General features: G+C 43.1%; 1 protein-coding gene across 4 annotated transcripts in view; it reads right to left on the reverse strand.

Annotated features, from left to right (window-relative positions):
• Positions 1-24,726, reverse strand: part of LHX8 (LIM homeobox 8) — a 65,934-nt gene that overhangs the window by 19,434 nt on the left and 21,774 nt on the right. For 3 of the 4 annotated variants that reach the window (XM_073593725.1, XM_073593724.1, XM_073593726.1), the window contains exons 2-3: positions 20,497-20,574; positions 13,223-13,390 (exon numbers count right to left, since the gene is read on the reverse strand). In XM_073593725.1, the coding sequence (XP_073449826.1) occupies positions 13,223-13,390; positions 20,497-20,574 (246 nt within the window). The remainder of the gene's footprint in view (positions 1-13,222; positions 13,391-20,496; positions 20,575-24,726) is intronic. The other variant, XM_073593727.1, reaches the window with a different exon arrangement.

Genomic DNA, 24,726 nt, shown 5'->3' on the forward strand with positions numbered 1-24,726 from the left:
CTCTGTTAGGAGTTAGGGAGATTCACCCTCTACTTTCATCAGTTTACCTTTATCATTGAAAGTAAAAGAAAATCCCAAAATTCTGGGTTGTCCCCCAAAGAAATAGAGGGAAATCTTCCAATAGGGACACTTACATTTCTGGTGATCTGCCCCCCCCCCCCCCCCAAGGGGTTCCCTTAATTTGCAAGGATTTCCTCTTACTTCCTATTTTGGCTATGGAATAGGAAGTGAAGGTAAATTTTCCCAATGGGACACCGATCTCAAAATAACAGACGACCAACCTATATAGTTCTACTTTTAATTTCAATTCAGGAATATGCTCCGCAGCACTTTCCTGGCACTAGACGTCTTCATAACGCCCAATATTTTGAGATGGAAACAAGGGACACCTGTTAACAAAAGTATGTAGGCATTGGACACCCTGCCATGCCTCCTTAGAGAATTTAAAAAAAATTATAGGATTAGTTAAACCCCCAAGTTTTTTTGGGGGGGTATACATCACTACTATTCCTTCATATTGGCTTTTGAATTGTACAGAAGCAGCAATTTAGAAATTGGATGAAAGGTTTAGCACTGGGAAACACTTTTTGAAAGAGTGCATTTTACATACAACTATATGGATCAGACCAAAATGAGGGACAAATGAGGAGGAAAGAGGAACAGAGGGACTTTGTTCCAAATCAGGGACAGTCCCTTGAAATCAGACACAGTTGGGAGCCATGTGTCTTCCATATGATGGCTCAGAGGAGATGGCCAGTATCATACAACCTTATTAGGCTGAGGACATTTAGTGGCTGGAGAAAAAAAAAAAAAAAAAAAAGAAGAAGAGAAAGATTTCCCAAACCAGTACACTCTTAATAGAAGGTGAATAGTGCAGCAAAAACCGTTTATCTACTAATGGACCATTTTTCACAGTACTGATTTAAGTAGCCACAGGAGTTGTTCTAATAGGTATAATTGTTAATGCACATACATTACATAAATCAAATACATCAGGCAAACATGTTTTCCTAACTGAAGAATCTGTCTTGATCTTCTCAAATTGGTGCAAAGGGTCCAACACGCCATTTTACCTTCAGCCAATATTGCCAAGCAGCAAGGACTTGAAAAATGCATTGCCAAACACCCACACCCATCTGTCAGATCTGCCAAAAATCAGACAATTCAGGAGCACAGGCAATCAAAAATAAAATAACTGCAGACTGAACACACACGATATTCACCATCTACAACCAATCCTCCATTAAAAATGTAAATACTCTAAACCAAAAAGGAAAGCCTTGTTTGTCAGAGTTGCTGTACTTCCTCTCTCTATACTTTGCATTGTGCCTTAGTAAATTATCCTGGGAGAAAAGGGATGACAAGAAGACTTTCATAATATGACGTCCCAAAGGTGTGGGAGAAGACAATGGAGCAAGAGAGTGGGTGGTCTTGGGAGGAAAGAGGATACTTTGGGTGATGTTATGAGAGGAGGTTGGGACTATAGCTGGGAGCAGAGTTGGATGGTTTTGTATGTTGTGGTTCGGATTTTTGAATTCTCTGCAGTATTACTGCAGTATGCATTCTTCTACAAGACTGAACTTTTGTGGACATTTGTGTCAAGTCAACTCAAGATCAAAAACTACACACATGGAGGAAAGTTATAAAGCCCATACACCATGATGGGACATAGATCCTGGCACCTGGAGACAAAGGTCAACCATTCCTGAAAAAAAAAAAAACCCAAAAAAAACAAACCCACACACCTATCTTGGTCCCATCCTCTCTCTTATCCCAAGCCTCTGTACCACCATCTAGCATATTTATCATATTGATCCAAACAAGGAATAGTGCAGCCACCCTCAGTTATAGACTTCTAGTCAAATGAACTGATGCCTATCAGTGCTGCTAAATGTGGGCTGGACAGTCAAGCTTCAATGACCACTGGTCACAAAAGTTGACAGACAGACATTGTTAGTTCTCTTCTACAAAAAGTTCAAGAAGCATTAAAAGGCCACAATAGAAATTGACTAGTAGTGGCTAAGAGGTTAGCACTTCTGCATAACCACGGCACCACCTACCTGGGAGCTGCCATGTTCTCCCTATGCGCTTTTCCTCCAGGTACCCTAGTTTCTTACCACACTCCAAAAACAGGCTGGTAGGTTAAGTAGACCTAGTATGACGCACTTACCTGCCACACTATTAGGTACACCATTCTAAAACTGGGTTGGACCCCCTTTTGCCTTCACAACTGCCTTAATTCTTTGTGGCATAGATTCAACAAGGTGTTGGAAACCTCCCTCAGATTTTGGTCCATATTGACATGATAGTATCACACAGCTGCTGCAGATTTGTCGGCTGCAAATTCATGATGAGAACCCCCGTTCCACCACATCCCAAAAGGTGCTCTATTGGATTGAGATCTGGTGACTGTGGAGGCCATTGGAGTTCAGTGACATCCATTGTCATGTTCAAGAAACCAGTGGGGAGATGATTTGAGCTTCGTGACATGGTGGATTACGCGGCTAGAAGGAGTCATCAGAAGATGGGGACACTGTAGTCATAAAGGGATGGACATGGTCAGCAACAATACTCAGATAGGCCGTGGAGTTTAAACAATGCTCAATTGGTATGAAGTGACTCAAATGGTGTCAAGAAAATATCCCCCACACCATTACACCACCACCAGCCTGAACCACTGATAGAAGGCAGGATGGATCCATGCTTTCATGTTGTTTACACAAAATTCTGACCCGACCATCTGAATGTCGCAGCTGAAAATCAAGACTCCGACCAGGCAACGTTTTTCCAATCTTCTATAATCCAATTTTGGTGAGCCTGTGCAAATTGTAGCCTCAGTTTCCTGTTCTTAGGAGTGGCACCTGGTGCTAAACTTATGCTTGAAGAGGCTTAGAATAGAAATGCTCCTCTATTGTGGGGATCCTAAGCTTAGTCTCCACAGGCAAAGTAATGCTTTGCATCCCTTTAAATTAGGCAGAAGTGGAAAACCGATACACACACCCCCACAGAATACCATTTTGTCAGTCAGTAAATCTCATCCAAAACCTGCTGTATTAAAAATAAACATTGAAAAGCAACAAGAAAATCACATAGATCCCGTTCTGTCCAAGGAATACAGAAAGAAGTTCCAGGGAAAAAGAAAAAAGAAAATCTGTACAGAAGGCCAACTCCTGATATGCAGCAAATATTTGTTACCATGAAGGTCACATCCACACTGGAAAATAGATGACTGAAGAGCATGCCTTCATGTCCATTTTTAGAACGTTAAACAGATAAATTTATATTTTACATGCAGGTCTAAACCCAAGATAGCTTTTTTGAATTGGTGTACTAACACTAGGAAAAAAGTATACTATTGAACAGGTGACATATTTTTTTCAGCGAGTCCAATGAGGTTCAAAAGTTAGTCATGTGGCAAAATTATGGAACCTTACCCTCATGATAGCTTTGTGTATTGAGCCTCATGTCCATTAAAAAGTGGAAGAAAAGCCAACTATACCTATTCTTAAAAACGTTCCCTCCTAATACAGTTTGAAAAACACATCAGATCTCAATGGGGAAAAATATCATGCTGGATATCTATACTGATATGGACTGGGTAATGTGCTGGAATGAAAGGATGCCGCATCGGTTGATGGAAATGAAAATGCTAGCCATCGTATTCATACAGTTGCAGCACCCACGGCTGTCAGAAAAGCCAAACGGTGACTGCGCCTGATTGGATACAGTCACTATTCATACAATTTTTTTCTACCTGGCTCAATAGGCAGCCTAGAGCACAAGTTGATCTTTGTGCTACAGAGAGCACTGTAGGCATGCCACACCATTATGCCACTTACACACGACCGGACTTTACGGCATACTTTTTCCTGCAGACTTTGACGGATTTTACGACGGACTTTCCGAATGAACGGACTTGCCTACACGCGATCAACCTAAGTCCGACGGATTCGTACGTGAGGACATACGACCGGACTAAAACAAGGAAGTTCATAGCCAATAGCTGCCCTAGCCTCGGTTTTTGTCCGTCGCACTAGCATACAGACGAGCTGACTTTTCGACCGGACTCAAGTCCGTCAAAAAGATTTGAAACCTAGTTTCATTTCTAGGTCCGTCAAACTTTTGGGGAAAAAAGTCCGCTGGAGCCCACACACGATCGAATTGTCCGACGGACTCCGGTTCGCTGGACCAAGTATGCCGTAAAGTCCGGTCATGTGTACGTGGCATTAGGGTACATAAATATTCTGATTTTAAAAATCAGATAAAATTCTAGTAAACATGCAATGAGGTGATAAATTTGAGCCCCCCCCCCCCCATATGTACACTTACAAAACTGTAAATAGACAGAAGGCTGTAGATTCATTAAGACAGCCATTCTCAACTAGGGTTCCTCGAAAAGGAAGCTAGGGGTGCTTGGAGCTGCAGCAAAGAAGGTTTTTCACCTTAAGGCATAGAATGCCTTAAAAGGTAAAAAAAACCTTGAGATTTTACAATCACTTTAAGACTGCAATAATACATGGATAAGTCATTAATATTTAACCCAATTCCTTTAATAAGCAATTCCAGAAAACATTAAAGGCCTTTGGATATATTCTTTCCCCATCTCAGTGGCAACGCTACGAAGTGACACCATGCTGGAGTTCACTGATCCCCAAATATGGCCAACAGGGAATAGGTTTGGCTGCATTTTACATGAACATAATATTTTTAATTTGAAATGCATTATACCAATACATTCCTGCTATGAGAACTAGGATTGCAGATACCACTTTAAGACAGTACAAGTACTCGGCGTTACCGATTACTGATACTTTTTTTTTAATGTCATATGACAGTTTTCAAAGCACAATACAGACTAATGATATCTTTGCAGCACTGATAGGTGGCACCGACTGATGGGAACTGAAAAAAACTGATATGCTTGCTCTGATAGGTGACACTTATGTGAAATGGTAGGTGGAACTGATGGGCAGGCAGTGGCAATAAAATGCAGCACAGATTAGATTGGCAATTGCTGGCAGCCTGGCATGATAAATAAACGATGAGGGACAATCAATAACAGTTTAAACTTTCTCCAGTATACAAGTGCTGCGACGCCCATCTTGGGACACCCTGCACTCAGCCTCAGTAAGCAGCAGTCAGAAGCAGACATCTTGTTACACCCAGCCCATATAGTTAGTGAACTATATGGACTGGGTGTAACAAGATGTCTGCTGCCGCCTTGTCACTGCTACTTACTGAGGCCGAGTGCAGGGTGTACCAAGATGGGCGTTGTGCTGTTCAATCTCCGACGGAGACCGGGGGCCGTCAATTCTGTTAACTAATGTGACGGCCCGGATAACAAATGCAGCGACCCACCCCCCGGCCAGCTTACCTTCCGCTGCTGCCAGCCTGCCAGGACTTGTGCTCCGCCCACTGAATTCCGGTAGCCGCCTGTTCATGCAAAAGTATCAGCTCAGGCATTGGCCAAGTACAAGTACTCGGGCAAATACTCGGTATCGGCACCGATACTAGCATCGGTGCAACCCTAATGAACACAAAAATTTATCAGGGGGATTACCATTTAAAAAGGTGGTGACATTTATCAAGTTTTTAGGACTACAAATTGGCCAAAATATTTAGAATGTGCCAATGGTCAAACTTATTTCTATTAGCAGCAAACAAATTGCCTCAACATTTAGTGCAATACATATTATATTGCCATCTGCAAATGGGCAGCAAGCCTCAATCCCACCTCTTTATTAACCCTTAACAACCCCCCCCCCAAAAAAAAAAAAAAAAAAAAAAAAAAAAAAACACAAAAAACAAAAAAACAAAAAAAACACAAAGTTTAACAGTACATCAAAAGCAGAAGTCTCTGCCAAAAGCATCCATAGACTTCTTTACACACATTGCTTTTATAGCATTGTACCAGCTACATAATGCAGAGCTGTTTTGCAGGCATTTACAGAACAATTAAAATTCTAGTGAAAATACAAGAATTTGTCATATTGATGCTGACTAAACACTTTCCCTCCATCTGTCATATTTTGCTTCCACCACCCTCCCAAACTGTTCCACTGCCTACAGGTTTCAAAGTACATATCCATTGGAATAATATTGATAATGGGTTAGTCCACTCTTTCGGGGAGGGGGGGGGATAGATATATATATATATATATATTATATATATATATATATATATATATATATTTTTTTTTTTAATTACACATACAATTGCCACACAAGTCATATTGTAATTGAATGTTATTAAAAAATACCTTTCATTTTCAATTTGCAGTGCTGTAATTTTCTGTAAATGCAATATGGCTACCTGGAGTACTGTACACTGTGTACTGACCACGCCCCATAAACATCATTTCCTGCTTGTGTGATTGGCTCAATTTGCCAAGAAGTCTGCCTAAAATACAAGTCAGATTTCTGGCATCCCGTGCAACAAGTCATTTTTGGTGAGATACTCCCAACAGGAACATGTAAGGGATGCAGGCCCAGCATATTTCCTCAATAGTGCCCTGCAGGTGCCACAGCTGACTGATAATTATGAAACCACTCCCATTAGACCCACTCAGCACAGAGGAGCAAACCGGGATTTCTTCAGAACAGATAAAATAAAAAAAAAAAAAAAAAAAAAAAAAAAAGGGGAGGAATCTGTAGCAAAGGTTGTTATAATCTTTGCAATGTACATAGATCACCCAGAGAGTTTTTTTTTTCCCCTCAACAAAAGTAGAGTCACTTTTTAAAAAGAAATGATAGATCTAAATAAATTACCTGGTGACCCCATAATAAAATTAGGAATTACAAAACTGTATACACAGATTACAGCAACATATCCAATCCATACAAAGCACAAACATTTGCTCTGTAATGAAATTCTAGTTTCCTTCAATTTTTTAAATACTGTTGGCCCTGTATAACAATTAGACACTGGAGCACTTCAGTGTCTATCAAAAAAGAAGCCCAAACTATGAAGAATTGTGCAAACAGACAACAGACTTCAAACTTAGCAATTTGTCTATACATTATTTGCATGTTACATCCAAGAGACCAGCAAGACTTTATCCTACGGCATGTTCCACCCTACCAGAGCCTCCAGCAAAATCCCTGTTTATTTCTGTATGCTGGAATGTATGTGGATGCCAAAAAGGGAAGAGGGTTGGAATTATTTTTACATTTCTCCATTGGAGTGTGGAAACTTGCTTATGATCAGTTGTAACTTTTTTACTTACATGTGCGGTGAAGGGAGTGTGCGATTAGCACAATGAGCGAGTGTTTACAGCACAAGGATCAGCCCAGAGTGCCAGCTTGTAATTGCAACCGTAACACTGTGCTGCACGGTATTGCAATGGACTATACAGAGATTAGTGTGATAGAGGTCCTCTATACAGTTTCACATAACTGTAATAGTTTGGAAAATAAATAAGATTTAGGTGATCTAAACGTGTAAAAAGAAAAGCACAGCAGTAACCAACCAGAATTAAGCTTTTTACAGATCTAAGACCACAAATTTACAGTTCTATCAATTTTACTATGAGAACTGACATTTTCTATTTTAGTGTACAGGGACATGACAGATGAAATCCACTCAAAAAAATTAAAATAATGCAGACTATCCTATACAATCAGTAAGGGAAGGTTAGCAAGTGTAGGGTTAGTGGTGTAATGGCTAAAAATTGTTAAAGAGCAACTCCTTTGTTGAGGGGGGGGGGGGGGAAACAAAAAACACACCCACCACATTCCCCTCTGGGTGTTCAATGTATATTACAAGGATTTTTACAAACTTTGTTGCAGATACCTACCTTTTGTTATCCTGGGAATATAGCTGTTTGCTGGCCTGTGTACATGTGCAAAATGAATCTGTATGGGAGTGGTTTTATAATTATCAATCAGCTGCTGCACCTGGAGGGTTCTAATGAGGAAATCTGCTGGGCCTGCATCTCTTTAGATGTGATTTCCTATTGAGAGTATCTCACCAAAAATGAAATTTTTTTTGCAGGAGATGCCTGAAATGTGGCTTGCATCTTAGTGCAGACTTCTGGGAAAACCAGTGAGCCAATCACACAAGAACAAAATCATATGGGGGGGGGGGGTGCCGGGTCAGACTGCTGTTCAGATAGGGTTGCCACCTGTCTGGGCATTCACCCAGACCATTTGGGTTTTGAATCATGTGTTTGGGTTCAGTCCGCCTGAAGCCCAGACACAATATTCAGAAAGGAATGTGGCTTGTAGCAGGGCCTGATAGGAGGGTGAGGGGACACTTTGGGGGTTTGACTTGGGGGGTTTGACTTGGGGGGGGGGGGGGGGGGGGGGGGGAGCGGCAATCCTATGTGCAGATCACACGAAATGCCTGTGCGATGCGGATTCAGCCATACAGATTGTATGGCTGAATTTTGCATCGCATTCAGACCAAAGTCATGCAGGACCCTTTTTTTGTCCGTACCACAATCAGATTGCATAGTTGTGCACACCCATGCGATCCGATTCCCGTCCGAATTCACAATTCGCACTGCGATACGGGAACCGATCTGGGGGTGTCATCAACTTTCTATCGACTCCTGCAGTGGTTCGTATAGGGCAGTGTGAACTGCCTGCAAGTTCTATGCGATGCAGGAACCGTCACTGGTGTGAACTGGTACGATAAAAACGGAAAGATAACTTTTAAGAACATTACAACATAGCGGGTGTGCGAGATACACACACACCTCCATTTTCCTCCCCACAAAATTAGATCCCCTGCGAATGATAAATGAAGTTGCACACCTGTCCCAGTAAGGATTGGGGGGGGGGGGGGGTTATGCTTGAATTTTGGGAAGAATGGGATCATGCACTTGTTGAAATACATGACACCAAAACTTGGAGAAAGTTGCCAGCCCAGAAGGTAACCGGTATAGTAACAAGTCTAATACGCAATTACATCTAAATCACAAAATGTCAATTTGTAGCTGCTCAACTTCAGAGCAAGCAGCATGAACAGACCACTTTACCATCAAAGGCTCATTTACACAGATGGTTCATTTTTGTAGGTCAAAATGAGTCCAAGGTAAACCAAATACAACAAATTCAGCAATCCGAAGTCTGTTCGGAATGGCATTTAGTAGACAGGCAAATAAATACACCAATCAGTAACCTCTGCAGGGTCTAAAACCCAAGCGGTAGTAGAAATCATGCAATTCAGGACAAAAAGGATAAGGCTTTAATGGAACTATGGCGTATTTAACAGCTAATCCAGCAAATACCTTGTTGAGAAGCAGTAGATGCTCAGTAGTGTCAATACCTTACAGAGCTCACAGAAAAGTTAACAAATAGTTGTACGAATCAGAAATTTGAAGAAACGGAGATTGGCGTTTGGGCCTACTAAAAGACAAGACAAGAGTTAGTCTAAAATGTACATTTATTATATACACAGCTTTTGTCACACTGCCCTCAGCGTATCTTTAAACCAGGTTTCATTAAAAAATGTAAGTGACAGCAAAGCAGAATTCTGGCTACACTGCACTCGTTGCCATCTTTCACCTAATCAATGTAGTGGCCTTGTTGCTTATAATGTACATGCATTCTCAGAGGATTCATTGTAGGAGACTTGACCAACCCAATTTTCAGTGATCCAAACTGAACACAAGAGCAACAAAAGCTTGATTCCTCAACCCTTTGGAGGAGTTTTGGCACAAACAAGTACCCTTTTACACCCTCTAGCAGTCTCAGAAGCCTCTGGCATCACCAGTGTTTCCTCCAAAGCCACAGCCCCATGAAAGCACCTCAAAAAAAGCTAAACTAGGTAAACTCATAGTCCCTTTCACAGGTTCCAGTCTCAGGAGGTTATGTCAAAGACCAACTGCCCCCAACTATTGCAAACCACTGCCATTACAGACTCTGAAACCAACTACAGAAGATAACAAGGACCTTCAAGACACAATAGGTTATAGGATTTTTGTTTAAACCTCCTCCGTATTTACCATGCTTCACCAACACACCCAAACTTCCCTTAATCGCGCTGTATTGTAAAAGCACCATTGGAGGAAACATTCAACATTTCAATTTCCGAGTCACCGAATGTTGGACTTAACTGACTTTATTATTCAAAAGCCAACAATACCATCCATCTGATCACTACAGTGGCATTACTGCTGAAGTCAGATACCATTTGGTATGCAGCTGGGACTTAAACCCCTTCATGCCTAAGCCTTTCTGGCACTTGTTGCTTACAAGTTAAAATCCATATTTTTGCTGGAAAATTACTTAGAACCCCCAAGCATTATAAAGTGCCTTGCAAAAGTATTCACCCCCTTGGCCTTTTTACCATTTTGTTACATTACATCCTTTGGTTCAATTTTTTTTTTAATCTGAATATTATATGCGATGGATCAGAACACAATAGTCTAAAGTTGGTGAAATAAAATATACACATAAAACTATTCTTCAGAAATAATAATTGGTATATATATATATATATATATATATATATATATATATATATATATATATATATATATATACACACACATACACACACACACACACATATACACACACACCACCCTTTGTTATAAAGCCCATAAAAAGCTCCGGTGCAACCAATTACCTTCAGAAGTCACATAATTAGTGAAATGATGTCCACCTGTGTGCAATCTAAGTGTCACATGATCTGTCATTACATATACACACCTTTCTGAAAGGCCCCAGAGGCTGCAACACCTAAGCAAGAGGCACCACTAACCAAACACTGCCATGAAGACCAAGGAACTCTCCAAACAAGTAAGGGAAAATGTTGTTGAGAAGTACAAGTCAGGGTTAGGTTATAAAAAAAAAAAAAAAATTTATATCCAAATCTTTGATGATCTCTAGGAGCACCATCAAATGGAAAGAACATGGCACAACATCAAACCTGCCAAGAGAAGGCAGCACACCACAGGCACCATAGCAGAGAAGGCAGCACACCAAACTCACGGACCTGGCAAGGAGGGCATTAATCAGAGAGGAGCACAGAGACCTAAGGTAACCCTGGAGGAGCTGCAGAGTTCCACAGCAGAGACTGGAGTATCTGTACATAGGACCACAATAAGCTGTACACTCCATAGAGTTGGGCTTTATGGCAGAGTGGCCAGAAGAAAGCCATTACTTTCAGCAAAAACAAATGGCACGTTTGAGTTTGCGAAAAGGCATGTGGGAGACTCCCAAAATGTATGAGGAAGGTGCTCTGGTCTGATGAGACTAAAATTGAACTTTTGGCCATCAAAGAAAGACGTTTGTCTGGCGCAAACCCATCACATCACCCAAAGAACACCATCGCCACAGTGAAACATGGTGGTGGCAGCATCATGCTGTGGGATGTTTTTCAGCAGTCGGGACTGGGAAACTGGTCAGAGTTGAGGGAAAGATGAATGGTGCTAAATACAGGGATATTCTTGAGCAAAACCTGTACCATTCTGTGTGTGATTTGAGGCTAGGATAGAGGTCACCGTCCAGCAGGACAATGACCCCAAACACACTGCTAAAGCAACACTTGAGTGGTTTAAGGGGAAACATGTAAATGTGTTGGAATGCCTAGTCAAAGCCCAGACCTCATCCAATAGAAAATCGTGGTCAGACTTAAGATGCTGTTCACAAGTGCAAACCATCCAACTTGAAGGAACTGGTGCAGTTTTGCAAGGAGAAATGGGCAAAAATCCCAGTGGTAAGATGTGGCTCAGAGACTTATCCAAGCGACTTGGAGCTGTGATGGCCGCAAAAGGGCTCTACAAAGCATTGACTTTAGGGGGTGGTTAGCACATTGACTTTCTGTTATTTTGTCCTATTTGTTGTTTGCTTCACAAAAAAAAAAAAAAAAAAAACCCCATCTTCAAAGTTGTGGGCATGTTCTGTAAATTAAATTATGCAAATCCCCAAACAATCCATGTTAATTCCAGGTTGTGAGCAACAAAACAAAAATGCTGGGGGTGTAATAGTGAATACTTTTGCAAGTGTGTGGTGCGCCTATGTACTTTTTTTTTTTGCAGAGACCCTAGAAAATAAATCGCAATCATGGACATTTTTTATGCCACACAGTATTTGTGCAGCGGTCTTTCAAATGCAATTTTTTTGGAAGATACACATTAACATGAATAAATAATTGTGGTAATACCTCACATGTGTGGTTTTATCACCGTTTATATTTTTGGGCGTGGCTTACGTATGTGTTCACTTCTGCGCACGAGCATGGAGTGCTTTCAAATTTAATTTTTTTTTTTTTTTTTTTTTTTTTTTTACACTGTACCTTTCAATTTTTATTTTGATTACGTTCCTTGTGACAATAAAAGTTAACATCCCTTGTAACAGGCAGTGACAGGTACTCTTTATGGAGGATCTGGGTCTAAAAGACACCAAACGCCTCCTCTGCACTTAAAAGCATTGAAAGCGCCAAGTTTGGCTGGTTAGAATAATACCACTTTTTTAAAAATCTGGCGCCTTTAAGTCTTCCGTAAACTGGAAGTGATGTCATATTACTAGACTCAAAGCCCATTCCAGCATTGTTTGGGTCTCCAGCTGGCAGACGTGCCAGCTAGTCGCTAGGGCCTCTGTGGAAGGTGGCACGGTGGGGGGGGCGCCCCCTTCTGCTGCTTATAATAAAAGCCGGTTAGCCACATCAGTTATTACAAGAAAGTCAACTGTCCGCAAAAAAACAACAACACACACACACACACTCAGTACCGGGGTGAAGTGTGCAGCTGCAGACATCACCCTGGTACAACCCCTTGAAGCCAAAGGCTGCATATCTGCGCTACAACGGCGTCAAGGGGTTAAGTCAAGCTACAGCAAATATACAAATACAAAGACAAGGCCCTATATATTGTTCAAGAAAAGGCCACACGGCAATTTAGAAATCCATTTGCACATGTAAAAGCAATTTTGGAATATACAGTATAGACTTCAAGACAAGTTAAATTTTCTGCCCAGTTAAGTGTCAGTGGAGACAAAGACCTGAATGGCCAACTCCCCTTAAAAAAAAAACAAAAACACAAAAAAAACAAAAAAAACAAAAAAAACCTGACATTCGGGTTGTAGGTGGGCACAGGCCTTCCAACATGATCCACTTCATAAGGTACAGACTACTACAATACACCTACCACTGAAAATACTCTGGAGCATTGCCCCATGGGGCCACCAAACCTACTGCATCAGGATAATCAACACTGAAAGACTTCATAGGTGATCACTTGTGGAAGAGTTCTCCTTAAATCTCAGGACTTACCTTGAGCAGGTATTTATCTACAATCTCCATGCCACAGCTGCTGCAGATACTTTTTCCTTGAGTAAGACCAGAGGATGGCATGGAGTGAGGAGACAATGAGGACCCCGGGGACAGAGGAGCTGATGAACACGAATCTTCATCCAGAGTAGCACCCGGACTTCCTTGGAGCTAGAGAAAATACACCAACATTACTAGGAGCAAAACCCCACATTGCTTATTCTAGTACCATCATCTTTATAGGCTGGCTTTACAGTATTGGTAAGGAATGTACATCTACAGCATGTTGACTGCATGGCATTCCAAATCCCTATCATTGGCCATCGTCACACTACTGTGTTTTGGTGCAGCTTAGGGAATCCTTGTTTACTCCCCCCCCCCCCCCCCCCCCCAAATCTGCTCTTTTGGTTTTACTTTGTCAGACTACACAACAAGCCTAATCAGAGGAAGCATGCTCATTTCCCAAATTATAACTAATTCAGAAGAAAGTATCAAACTCCTAGAAAGTAGAGATATTAGACTTTTTAGAGATCTTGTGGATGTCAAGAGTTGTGCCACACAGAGTGAAGCTTGACAAAGCAGTTAATTGCTTGGACAAGGCTTATCATCAATGTCTTGATTCAAAATATTCAGTGGGAGTGTGCTGCTACATTTCCCAATGCCCAGTATCCAGAAATTTTAACCATTAAAAGAAAACCCTGCAGGATTTCTACACGGTTTTATGCTGATGAAAAGGACACATGAAACCAACTCAAAAAAATGAATCCAATCCTATGCAGGTCTTGGCCCCTAGAATAGAACTTCAAAATAAAATCAGGTTTTAGCTACATTTATGAAAAATATGCAAAAACCAACCAGAATATCAGCATAATCTCCGAACGTGAAACATCTCCATGGCACAAAATCAATTTTAATTATTTTTACAGAAATGGTTTAGTAACCCAGTGAAAATTAAAGCCCTACTCACATCGGCAGATCTTAGGTTGAGGTACGTTGTATGAGCATTATTAATTTTGTGTGAGATGCGGTCTCAACGATCAATGGCTCGTGAGTGGAGCCATTGATCGTTGAAACCGCACCGTAGTCTGGATCTCGCCTAGTGTGAGACCGAGGGCTGATTCCTCTGGGCTGTTCACCGGGATCACGGATCATCAGGTAGTGAGGGGAGCCGGTTCCTGCAAACCTCTAATCATTGAGGCCGCATGGCGCATTTGACCTCTTATAAGGTAATGAGGGTCAACTTCATTCAGTGAGTAGGGACCTTTACTTTTTATATGAATCGTTTGAGAGCACTATCAACATTTGTTCACCATTGTGTGACATTTCCACAAAGAGCATGTTTATATCTGAATGAAGAATTCATCTAATATTGTTGGACTTTATTTGTACTTTATAGATTTTATTTACCAATTATATGGTCACTGACCGTTTTATTACTGTGGATTATTATTGGTTCCATTGCTAGTGCTGTTTGTTTTAGGATTAGTTCCTGTGGCACCACTTTTGCATAAATATTCTTCTGTCCAACAGTTCCTCACCAGCACCTTCTGAGTGCTGGTCTTCAGACCTCTTCATTGAGCAGCATGGGATGACGTCTCTCCTGTGCATGCACAGGAGCCAGTCCTCCAGGCACCGCGCTGTAAGCTGCACATGCGCAGCTCAGTTCAGTTCAGTGCCAGACAAGACAGTGAGCAGGCATGTAGGGACATTTTATTGCCAGAGACCGTGCATGTTCTGCAATAAAAGCATGACTAATCGCTGTAGGTCATGCTTCACCATAGGAGATGTATTGGATACAGGTGTGGCACAGTCTGGGGGGCACTAAAAACCCAAGAGTAGTTCTAACCCCCCCTGCTGCTCTATCCGAATGTAGAAAGAAAAAAAAGTTTTGCCTTTTTTAGTTGTGCTTTAAAGTAGCACCCACGTTCTGCTGTGTGTAAAAAAATAAAAAACAAATTAAAAATTGAGTACACCCCTCACATTTTTGTAAATATTTTATTCTATCTTTTCATGTGACAACACTGAAGAAATGACACTTTGCTACAATGTAAAGTAGTGAGTGTACAGCTTGTATAACAGTGTAAATTTGCTGTCCCCTCAAAATAACTCAACACACAGCCATTAATGTCTAAACCGCTGGCAACAAAAGTGAGTACACCCCTAAGTGAAAATGTCCAAATTGGGCCCAATTAGCCATTTTCCCTCCCCGGTGTCATGTGACTCATTAGTGGTACAAGGTCTCAGGTGTGAATGGGGAGCAGGTGTGTTAAATTTGGTGTTATCGCTCTCACTCTCTCATACTGGTCACTGGAAGTTCAACATGGCACCTCATGGCAAAGAACTCTGAGGATCTGAAAAAATTAATTGTTGCTCTACATAAAGATGGCCTAGGCTATAAGAAGATTGCCAAGACCCTGAAACTTAGCTGCAGCACAGTAGCCAAGACCATACGCAGGTTTAACAGGACAGGTTCCACTCAGAACAGGCCTCGCCATGGTTGACCAAAGAAGTTGAGTGCACGTGCTCAGAGTCATATCCAGAGGTTGTCTTTGGAAAATAGACGTATGAGTGCTGCCAGCATTATTGCAGAGGTTGAAGGGGTGGGGGGTCAGCCTGTCAGTACTCAGACCATACACCGCATCAAATTGGCCTGCATGCCCCAGAAGGAAGCCTCTTCTAAAGATGATGCACAAGAAAGCCCGCAAACAGTTTTCTGAGGACAAGCAGACTAAGGACATGGATTACTGGAACCATGTCCTGTGGTCTGATGAGACCAAGATAAACATATTTGGTTCAGATGGTGTCAGGCGTGTGTGGCGGCAACCAGGTGAGGAGTACAAAGACAAATGTGTATTGCCTACAGTCAAGCATGGTGGTGGGAGTGTCATGGTCTGGGGCTGTATGAGTGCTGCCGGCACTGGGGAGCTACAGTTCATTGAGGGAACCATGAATGCCAACATGTACTATGACCAGTGGCGTCTCCAGCTTTCAAATTTAGGGGGGGCACAGGGGCAAAAGTAGGGGGGCAACTATAAAATGCAATATATATATATATATATATATATATATATATATATATATATATATATATATATATATATATATATATATATATCCTGGGGGCCTTTTTACATGTTCTGCGGTGAGCTCCCTTCCTACTGTATTGGGGTCCCCCAGGGTGGCAGAAAACAAGAGATATATGTCACCAGCATATCAAGAAAATATAAGGGTCCAAAGCAGTGGGAGAACTATCAGGGTTGCAAAGGTTGTCTTGCCTCCGGGCCCTGGTGTTCTGCCACTGTGGGGTTCCCCAGCCTCCTCTTGCTGTCCTGCCCCTGCTATTGACAGCTCTGGTCTGGCATCTCTTGGAATTTACAGGCTGGTCCTCCTGTCCTAAGGACGGGAGAAATCAGTCTGTTTTTTCAGTAACTGAAAGTCCTGGTGGAGTCCTTCCAGCAACTCGCTCTTCTCCCTGCCAATGAGGATGCAGGTGAAGGAGCAGATCAGGCGGCAGTGGTTGTGTGAACGCTCGCATTATGCAGTGTCAGCGAGCAGGGGAGGGGGGAGGAATCACCCGCAGGAGCTGACTGGGGACTCTCTCCCTCTTAGACATTGATTATTTGTAAAAAAAAAAAAAAAAAAAAAAAAAAAAATTTTTTTTTTGGGGGGGGCACAGCATAATGTTGGGGGGGGGGGGGGGTCGCCATTGACTATGACATACTGAAGCAGAGCATGATCCCCTTACTTTGGGTACTCCGGTACCATGCATTTTTGTGGATACAAATGCACAAGCATTTGGTAGATGCATTTGGGGTGCCATCCACAGGCATCTAAATAGGGCAGCGCATTCCCATTAGATGCAGGAAAATGCATGCTTCCCACACTGAGTGATGTGAATAAGCCTGATCTATTAATTTTCTTGTAGAAAAACACAACATTTAAAGGACTCTAAATGGCCAATTTAGTATAGTATGACAAACTAGACAGTATGTTGTAATACACTGTATTGTCAAAAGTATTGGGACGGCTGCCCTTACACGTACTTTAATGGCATCCCAGTCTTAGTCCGTAGGGTTCAATATTGAGTTGGCCCTCCCTTTGCAGTAATAACAGCTTCAACTCTTCTGGGAACGCTGTTCACAAGGTTTAGGAGTGTGTATATGGGAAAGTTTGACCATTCTTCCAGAAGCGCATATGCGAGTTCAGGCACTGATGTTGGATGAGAAGGCCTGGCTCGCAGTCTCTGCTCCAATTCGTAGCAAATGTGTTCAGGTCAGGTTGAGGTCAGGCTGGCACATTCCTCCACCCCAAACTCGCTCATCCATGTCTTTATGGACCTTGCTCTGTGCACTGGTGTGCAGTCATGTTGGAACAGGACGAGGCTGTCCCCAAAACGTTCCCACAAAGTTGGGAGCATGAAATTGTCCAAAACGTTTTAGGTATGCTGACACCTTAAAGTGACTCTAAAGCTTTGTTTATTTTTTTTAAACAACATGTTACACTTCCCTCCACTGTGCAGCTCGTTTTGCACAGAGTGGCCCTGAACATCGTCATCTGGGGTCCCTCGGCAGCTACATCCATAGAAGCCAAATGTATGACTTGGCCCCGCCTCCCCTAGGTCATTGGATTTGATTGACAGCAGTGGGAGCCAATGGCTGCGCTGCTATCAATCCATCCAATCAGGACCCGAGACACCGGCTTTTGCTGGTGTGCTCATCCCCGGGACGAGATAGAGGGGGTACAGGCAAGTAAAAATGGGGAATTGGGGGGGCTGCAGATTTACAGGAGGTTTTTCACCTCAATGAATTGAGGTGAAAAACCTCAAAAAGGTTTACAACCCTTTTAAGAGTTTCCTTCACTGGAACGAAGGAGCCAAGCCTAACCCCTGAAAAACAACCCCCCACCATAATCCCCCCTCCACCAAATGATTTGGAGGACAAAGCAAGGTCCAAAAAGACATGGATGAGCGAGTTTGAGGTGAAGAATCTTGACTGGCCTGCACAGAATCCTGACCTCAACCTGATAGAACACCTTTGGGATGAATTAGAGCGAAGACTGCGAGCCAGGCCTTCTCATCCAACATCAGTGCCTGACCTCACAAATGTGCTTCTGGAAGAATGGTCAAACATTCCCATAGACACACTCCTAAACATTGTGGACAGCCTTCCCAGAAGAGTTGAAGCTGTTATAGCTGCAAAGGGTGGGCCAACTCAATATTGAACCCTACGGACTAAGACTGGGATGCCAAAGTTCTCGTGTGTCTAACGGCAGGCGTCCCAATACTTTTGACAATATAATGTTTGTGTATAACCCTCCTTACGCATTGTGTCCATTACTGTGGTGAGAATATTTGAGTTCTAACTTTGATAGAAGAATACAATTACCCTTATTGTGTAGTTATATGTGCATCACAAGTCCCCCATCGCTGCACCCCAATAGTGCCCCCTAACATGCCTTCCAGCTGGGCACAAGGGTTTTTAAACTCACATTCACATTAATGCACATGAAGTTTTTTGTTTTTTTTTTATCTAAAAAGGGGATTGTGAAAAGGCAGGATTTTTCTTACCTGCCCCTCCCATAATTTGGGCAATGCAAAGATGAATGAATGCCCGATGTCTGGGGACACTGGAGAGGAGAGTATAGTTTGTGGCACATTTTAAAGGGCGTTGCACCCCAAGTTAATGCAAGTAGTTGCTTTAAGGAGAGCGCTACTGCAACAAACGATAAAGGGCATTTTGACCCCAAGGTGTATGTTTTACAGAACCTGTAATTTGGGATAATAGAGTATGGAAGGGTTACACCCCGTCACTACTGATGTGTTCTTATCAAGTAAAATGTCCCTCACTATATGTCCTGGTGACCATCGATACCAAGAAAGAACGATGGGAAAACCAAGTTTTAGAATTGGCCCCAGAATAGTAAGGGGAACACGTTCAACAAAAACAATTGTTCTGCTGACAACTAGGAGGGGAATTCCACTTTGGTTAGATTTTGATCACTTCTTAAAAAAAAAACAAAAAAAACAAAACAAAAACAAACAAACAAAAAAAAAAATACACTTTTCTGGTCCATGGAATTTTTACTTTGCTGCACAGCTATGCCATCTGAGGGTCTTCACGTGTCCAGGAGTTTTGGACACCCAAGTTTTCTCTTTAGTTTACTTTTAAAGGCCCCTTTCACACCAGAAGCTGCAACTGTGCGTTTTTCCCTTTGTACCTATAGATGCATTCCATGCGTGCTTTTATATCTACATTTGTCCTGTGGGGTCCCTTCCTTCTTTCCTCGGGTTCTATGTGCACTATAATGCGTTGCAGTGCGTTTGCATGCATTTTTTTTTTTTTGCACATTTACAGTGCGGGAAAATTGCAGCATGCTGTACTTTTCTACACTAGTGTGAACTATGCCCATAGGATAGCCTGGATTATGGACTGTTTATGCAGTTTGAGTGCCGTTCAAAATGCAGCCAAATGCATCCCACTGCGTCCTGTGTGAAAGGGTCCTAATACTTTGCAACTCACTAACCCTGAACTAGAACAAACCTTTATAAATCAAATTACAACCTACACATCCCAACTCATTCACCCCCATACACAGCCTGTACCTTTAAATATAGTAGCCCACACCCCCAATATAAAAGCCAACCCCAACACCCCCCCCCCAAAATACAATGACCCATTCACCCCAAACAGCAGCCCATACAAAGCCTGCACCCCCAATACAGCAGTCCACTCACCCCATACACAGTATGCATCCGCAATACAGCAGTTCGCCCCCCCCCCAATACAGCAGCCCACTGACCCCATACACAGACTGAAGCCCCAATACAGCAGCCTGCACCCCATACTCAGCAGCCCACTCACTCCATACACAGTCTGCACCCCCAATTCAGCAGCCCTACAGTCTGCGGCCCAATACAGCAGCCAGCACTGCATAATTAGCAGCCCACTCACCCCATACAGCATGCACCCCCATACACATCAGCCTCCCAATACAGCAGCCCACTCACCCCATACACAGTATGCGCCCTCAATACAGCAGCCTCCCCAAACACAAACTGCACCCCCAATACACAGTCTGCCCCCAAATAGAGCAGCCCACTCACCCCATACAGAGCAGCCCACTCACCCCATACACAGTCTGCCCCTCAGTACAGCAGCCCACACCTCCCAAGCAAGTGAACAGTGCCATTAGAGGTGGACTCGGGGACAAAATCATTAGTGACACACATGGGCCCACCACAGCAGTCATCCATCCCCCACTCAGGACACCCCACTTACCAGGCTGCCCTCGCTCTTGCGGCTCCTCCCCATGGTCAGCGCTGCTCCCCCACACTCCTCCGACATAAGGGATGGAAACTGCGAGATAAGAGCAAGACAGTGAGCCACACCAGCACCCCACACCTACCTACCTTTATACAACCAGCACCCCACACCTACCTACCTTTATACAACCAGCACCCCACACCTACCTACCTTTATACAACCAGCACCCCACACACCTACCTACCTTTATACAACCAGCACCCCACACACCTACCTACCTTTATACAACCAGCACCCCCACACACCTACCTACCTTTATACAACCAGCACCCCCACACACCTACCTACCTTTATACAACCAGCACCCCCACACACCTACCTACCTTTATACAACCAGCACCCCACACACCTACCTACCTTTATACAACCAGCACCCCACACACCTACCTACCTTTATACAACCAGCACCCCACACACCTACCTACCTTTATACAACCAGCACCCCACACACACCTACCTTTATACAACCAGCACCCCACACACACCTACCTTTATACAACCAGCACCCCACACACACCTACCTTTATACAACCAGCACCCCCAACACCTACCTACCTTTATACAACCAGCACCCCACACACACCTACCTACCTTTATACAACCAGCACCCCCACACCTACCTACCTTTATACAACCAGCACCCCCACACCTACCTACCTTTATAAAACCAGCACCCCAACACCTACCTACCTTTATACAACCAGCACCTCCACACCGACCTACCTTTATACAACCAGCACCTCCACACCGACCTACCTTTATACAACCAGCACCTCCACACCGACCTACCTTTATACCAGCACCCCCAAACCTACCTACCTTTATACAACCAGCACCTACCTTGATAACCCCTACTATCGCTCACCCCTTTCCAGTCACCTTTCTATCCCTCCCTCTGACCAGCCTTCTAAGAGACACAAGCCGCACACGTGCCTCTACCCTCCCGCAGCCCCGCCCCCTTCCGCACAGGTGTGCCGCCCTCCTGATCAGCGCACCGGGGCCGGGAGGAGGGAAGGGGGCCGCTGATTATACGGAGCACAGCTGACTTCTACCAGCACGATCTGCTCATTAACGGATCAAGAGAAGAAGTGCTAAAAACCAGCCGCCTCGGGCCCGACAATTAATCAGAGCCCCGATTACATCTGAAGATCATTTCTATTTTATTATCATTTTCTGCTGGCCATACACGCCAAATATGATTGTACCGATTGATCTAAATGTGCAGTTTGACCAACAGACGATTGTTTTCTGACAAAGAAGGGTGAATGCTGGTGGAAGATTGCACTGAATTTCCCCCAATGGATCTTATTCTATGCGGTGCCGCTAAATAATGGTTTTGCTTAAAGTAAATGATCATTTAAAAAACGTCTCTACAACCGAGCATTTATTGTTAGGTGTATGGCTTGTATAGGAATTACACTTCTATTTAAGCGCCAATATACCTGCATTGCAGGAACATCCATCCATTCTGAATACGCACCAAAACGCACGAAGGCAGCGTGCAAAAATTTGGTGGCCAGTGTCTTGCCGAGAAAGTTCCCTCGGCGGATAAGTTCCCCCCTGTACTGCGCAAGCACCGCGCTTGCGCAGTACAAATGACCAGGAGCCGCCGAAAACAGCCGAAGATGAAAATCTTCAATCAGCTGTACACGGTGCCTGCGCCCTAGGTCCAGGCTGAAGCCCCTCCATCCAAGTGGACCTAGAGGGGGAATAAAAAAGTGCCGAGCGCAGCGAGGCCGTGCCCGAAGCATGGTGAGCGAAGCGAGCCCGCGAGGGGCCCCCTTACAGGCGCCGTGTACAGCTGATTTCTTCTGTATTTCGCTTCGGCTATTTCCGCCGGTTCCTACTGCGCAGGCGCTGCGCCTGCGCAGTAGATGGGGGTCCTTATCCGCCGAGAGGAACTTTCTCGGCAGAACACCGGTCAGCATTTTGGTGCCTTGCCGCTCACTATTTTCAATGGGTTTCTTTAACCCCCTAGGCGCTGACAGTACGCAAATATGCGGCCTCTCGGAAAAACGTTTTATGAAAAGGTGCATTAAACTTGACCACTGGGCACTTAGGCTCCATGCACATTAGGAGCAGAAAAAACGACAAGGTTTTTAGCTAAAAAACGTGGCAAAAAAGACACAAGTAGAAAGCATATTGTACAAAGTTTAGGCGAGTCTATGAGAGTTTAAGAATTTTAGTTTATAGGCGTTTTTTGCACTACACACCCCTCTGCAAAAGTTTAACTCCCAAAATAACCAGAATGCATTTCACACTGCATTGCATTTTTTACTAAAAAACGTTGAAACTTGACGTTCATAAGAGATAAGAGGAGTTTAGGAGAGACTGACATTTTTACAGCTCCTAAACTTCTCCAGAAAATGCGATAGAGAAGCTTTTTTTCCCTGCCTCTGAACGTCCCTGACAGAAAACGCCTGTAGTAGTCATAATGTGCAAAGACACATAGAATACAATAGAAGTGCTTCTAGAGGCAGGAGAAAAAACGTCAAACGCCTTTAGAATCAACGTTTTTTAAGTCCAGTGTGCATGGAGCCTTAAACCCACTTTCTAACCAGACCAATTTTCAGCTTTCGGTGCTCTCACACTTTGAATGACAATTACTCAGTCATGCAACACTGTACCCATATGAAATTTTTGTCCTTTTTTTTCACACAAATAGAGCTTTCTTTTGGTGGTATTTAATCACCGCTGGGTTTTTTATTTTTTGCGCTATAAATCAAAAAAATTAAAATTTAATTTTTATTGCAAAGTATTGGCGGATATTGTAGAGTATTGGCGAGTATTGGCAGATTATTGCACAGTGTGGCAGAGTATTGCAGATTATTGACACTGAGCAGCATTGTGGGCACTAAACATCCAGCCCACAGCGCTGCTGCAATCTCTCCCCCTCTCCCCTCGCACTGCACCAATCGGTACACAGAGAGAGAGGAACCGGCGTCATGACGTGACGCCGGTTTGTTTACAAGTGATCGCTCCGTCATTTGACGGAACAATCACGTGGTAAACGGCTGCGACCAGCGGCTATTTACCGCGATGCGCCGGGGATGTTCCTGGGGGCGCGTGGGAGTAACATTCTGGAATGACGTCCCGCGGACGTCCACCCAGAATAAGCCGACCGCGCTGTGACAGTCTTTCGGCTATGGCCCGGTCGGCAAGTGTTTAAAGTCAGTACAACACATGAGACATGACTGTATACAGTCCAGGTGCAATCTTAGGTAAAAATTTGCACCTAAACCGGTGAACTGGAACGGTGGCCACATATGTGTGAACCAAGCCTTGTGCCCGGTACACACAATCAGAAAATTGTATGAAAAATACCACTTTCTAAGCGATCGTACGATAATCGGATTTTCGAGAGCCAATCAGGACAGTTCATCTGATATTATTTGATCGGACATGTACGATGCCAGATCATACGGTTTTCGTTTAATCAGTACAGCTGTCGTTCGAAAATGCATTATAACACATGACATCACTTCTAAATTTTCATTCTGTCATATGCAAATTTTCCTGACTTTAGTAAACTCATCAGAGTCAATCTGAGATTAGCATGCAAAAAAAAAAAAAAACACACACACGATCATTTGTCTGATAATCTCATCGTGTGTACCAGGCATAAGGGCCTGGTTCACACCTATGCATTTTATAAGTGCGTATTCAGGTTTTGTAGAAACACACTACAGTCCATTTAACCACTTAAGCCCCGGACCATTTTGCTGGCCAAAGACCAGAGCACTTTTTGCGATTCGGCACTGCGTGGTTTTTAACTGACAATTGCGCAGTCGTGCGACGTGGCTCCAAAACAAAAAACAGACGACCATTTTTTCCCACAAATCGAGCTTTCTTTTGGTGGTATTTGATCACCTCTGCGGTTTTTATTTTTTGCTCTATAAACAAAAAATATAGCGACAATTTTGAAAAAAAAAAAAAAACGCATTATTTTTTACATTTTGCTATAATAAATATCCCCCAAAAAATGTATATAAAAAAACATTTTTTTCCCTCATATTAGGCCGATACGTATTCTGTACATATTTTTGGTAAAAAAAAAAAAAAATAAATGAAAAAAAAAAAATCTCAATAAGCGATTATTGATTGGTTTGCGCAAAAGTTATAGCGTTTACAAAATAGGGGATAGTTTTATGGCATGTTTATTAATATTTTTTTTTATTTTTTACT

Source organism: Aquarana catesbeiana, linkage group LG07 (assembly GCF_042186555.1).
Source record: "Aquarana catesbeiana isolate 2022-GZ linkage group LG07, ASM4218655v1, whole genome shotgun sequence".
Classification (NCBI taxonomy): Eukaryota; Metazoa; Chordata; class Amphibia; order Anura; family Ranidae; genus Aquarana; species Aquarana catesbeiana.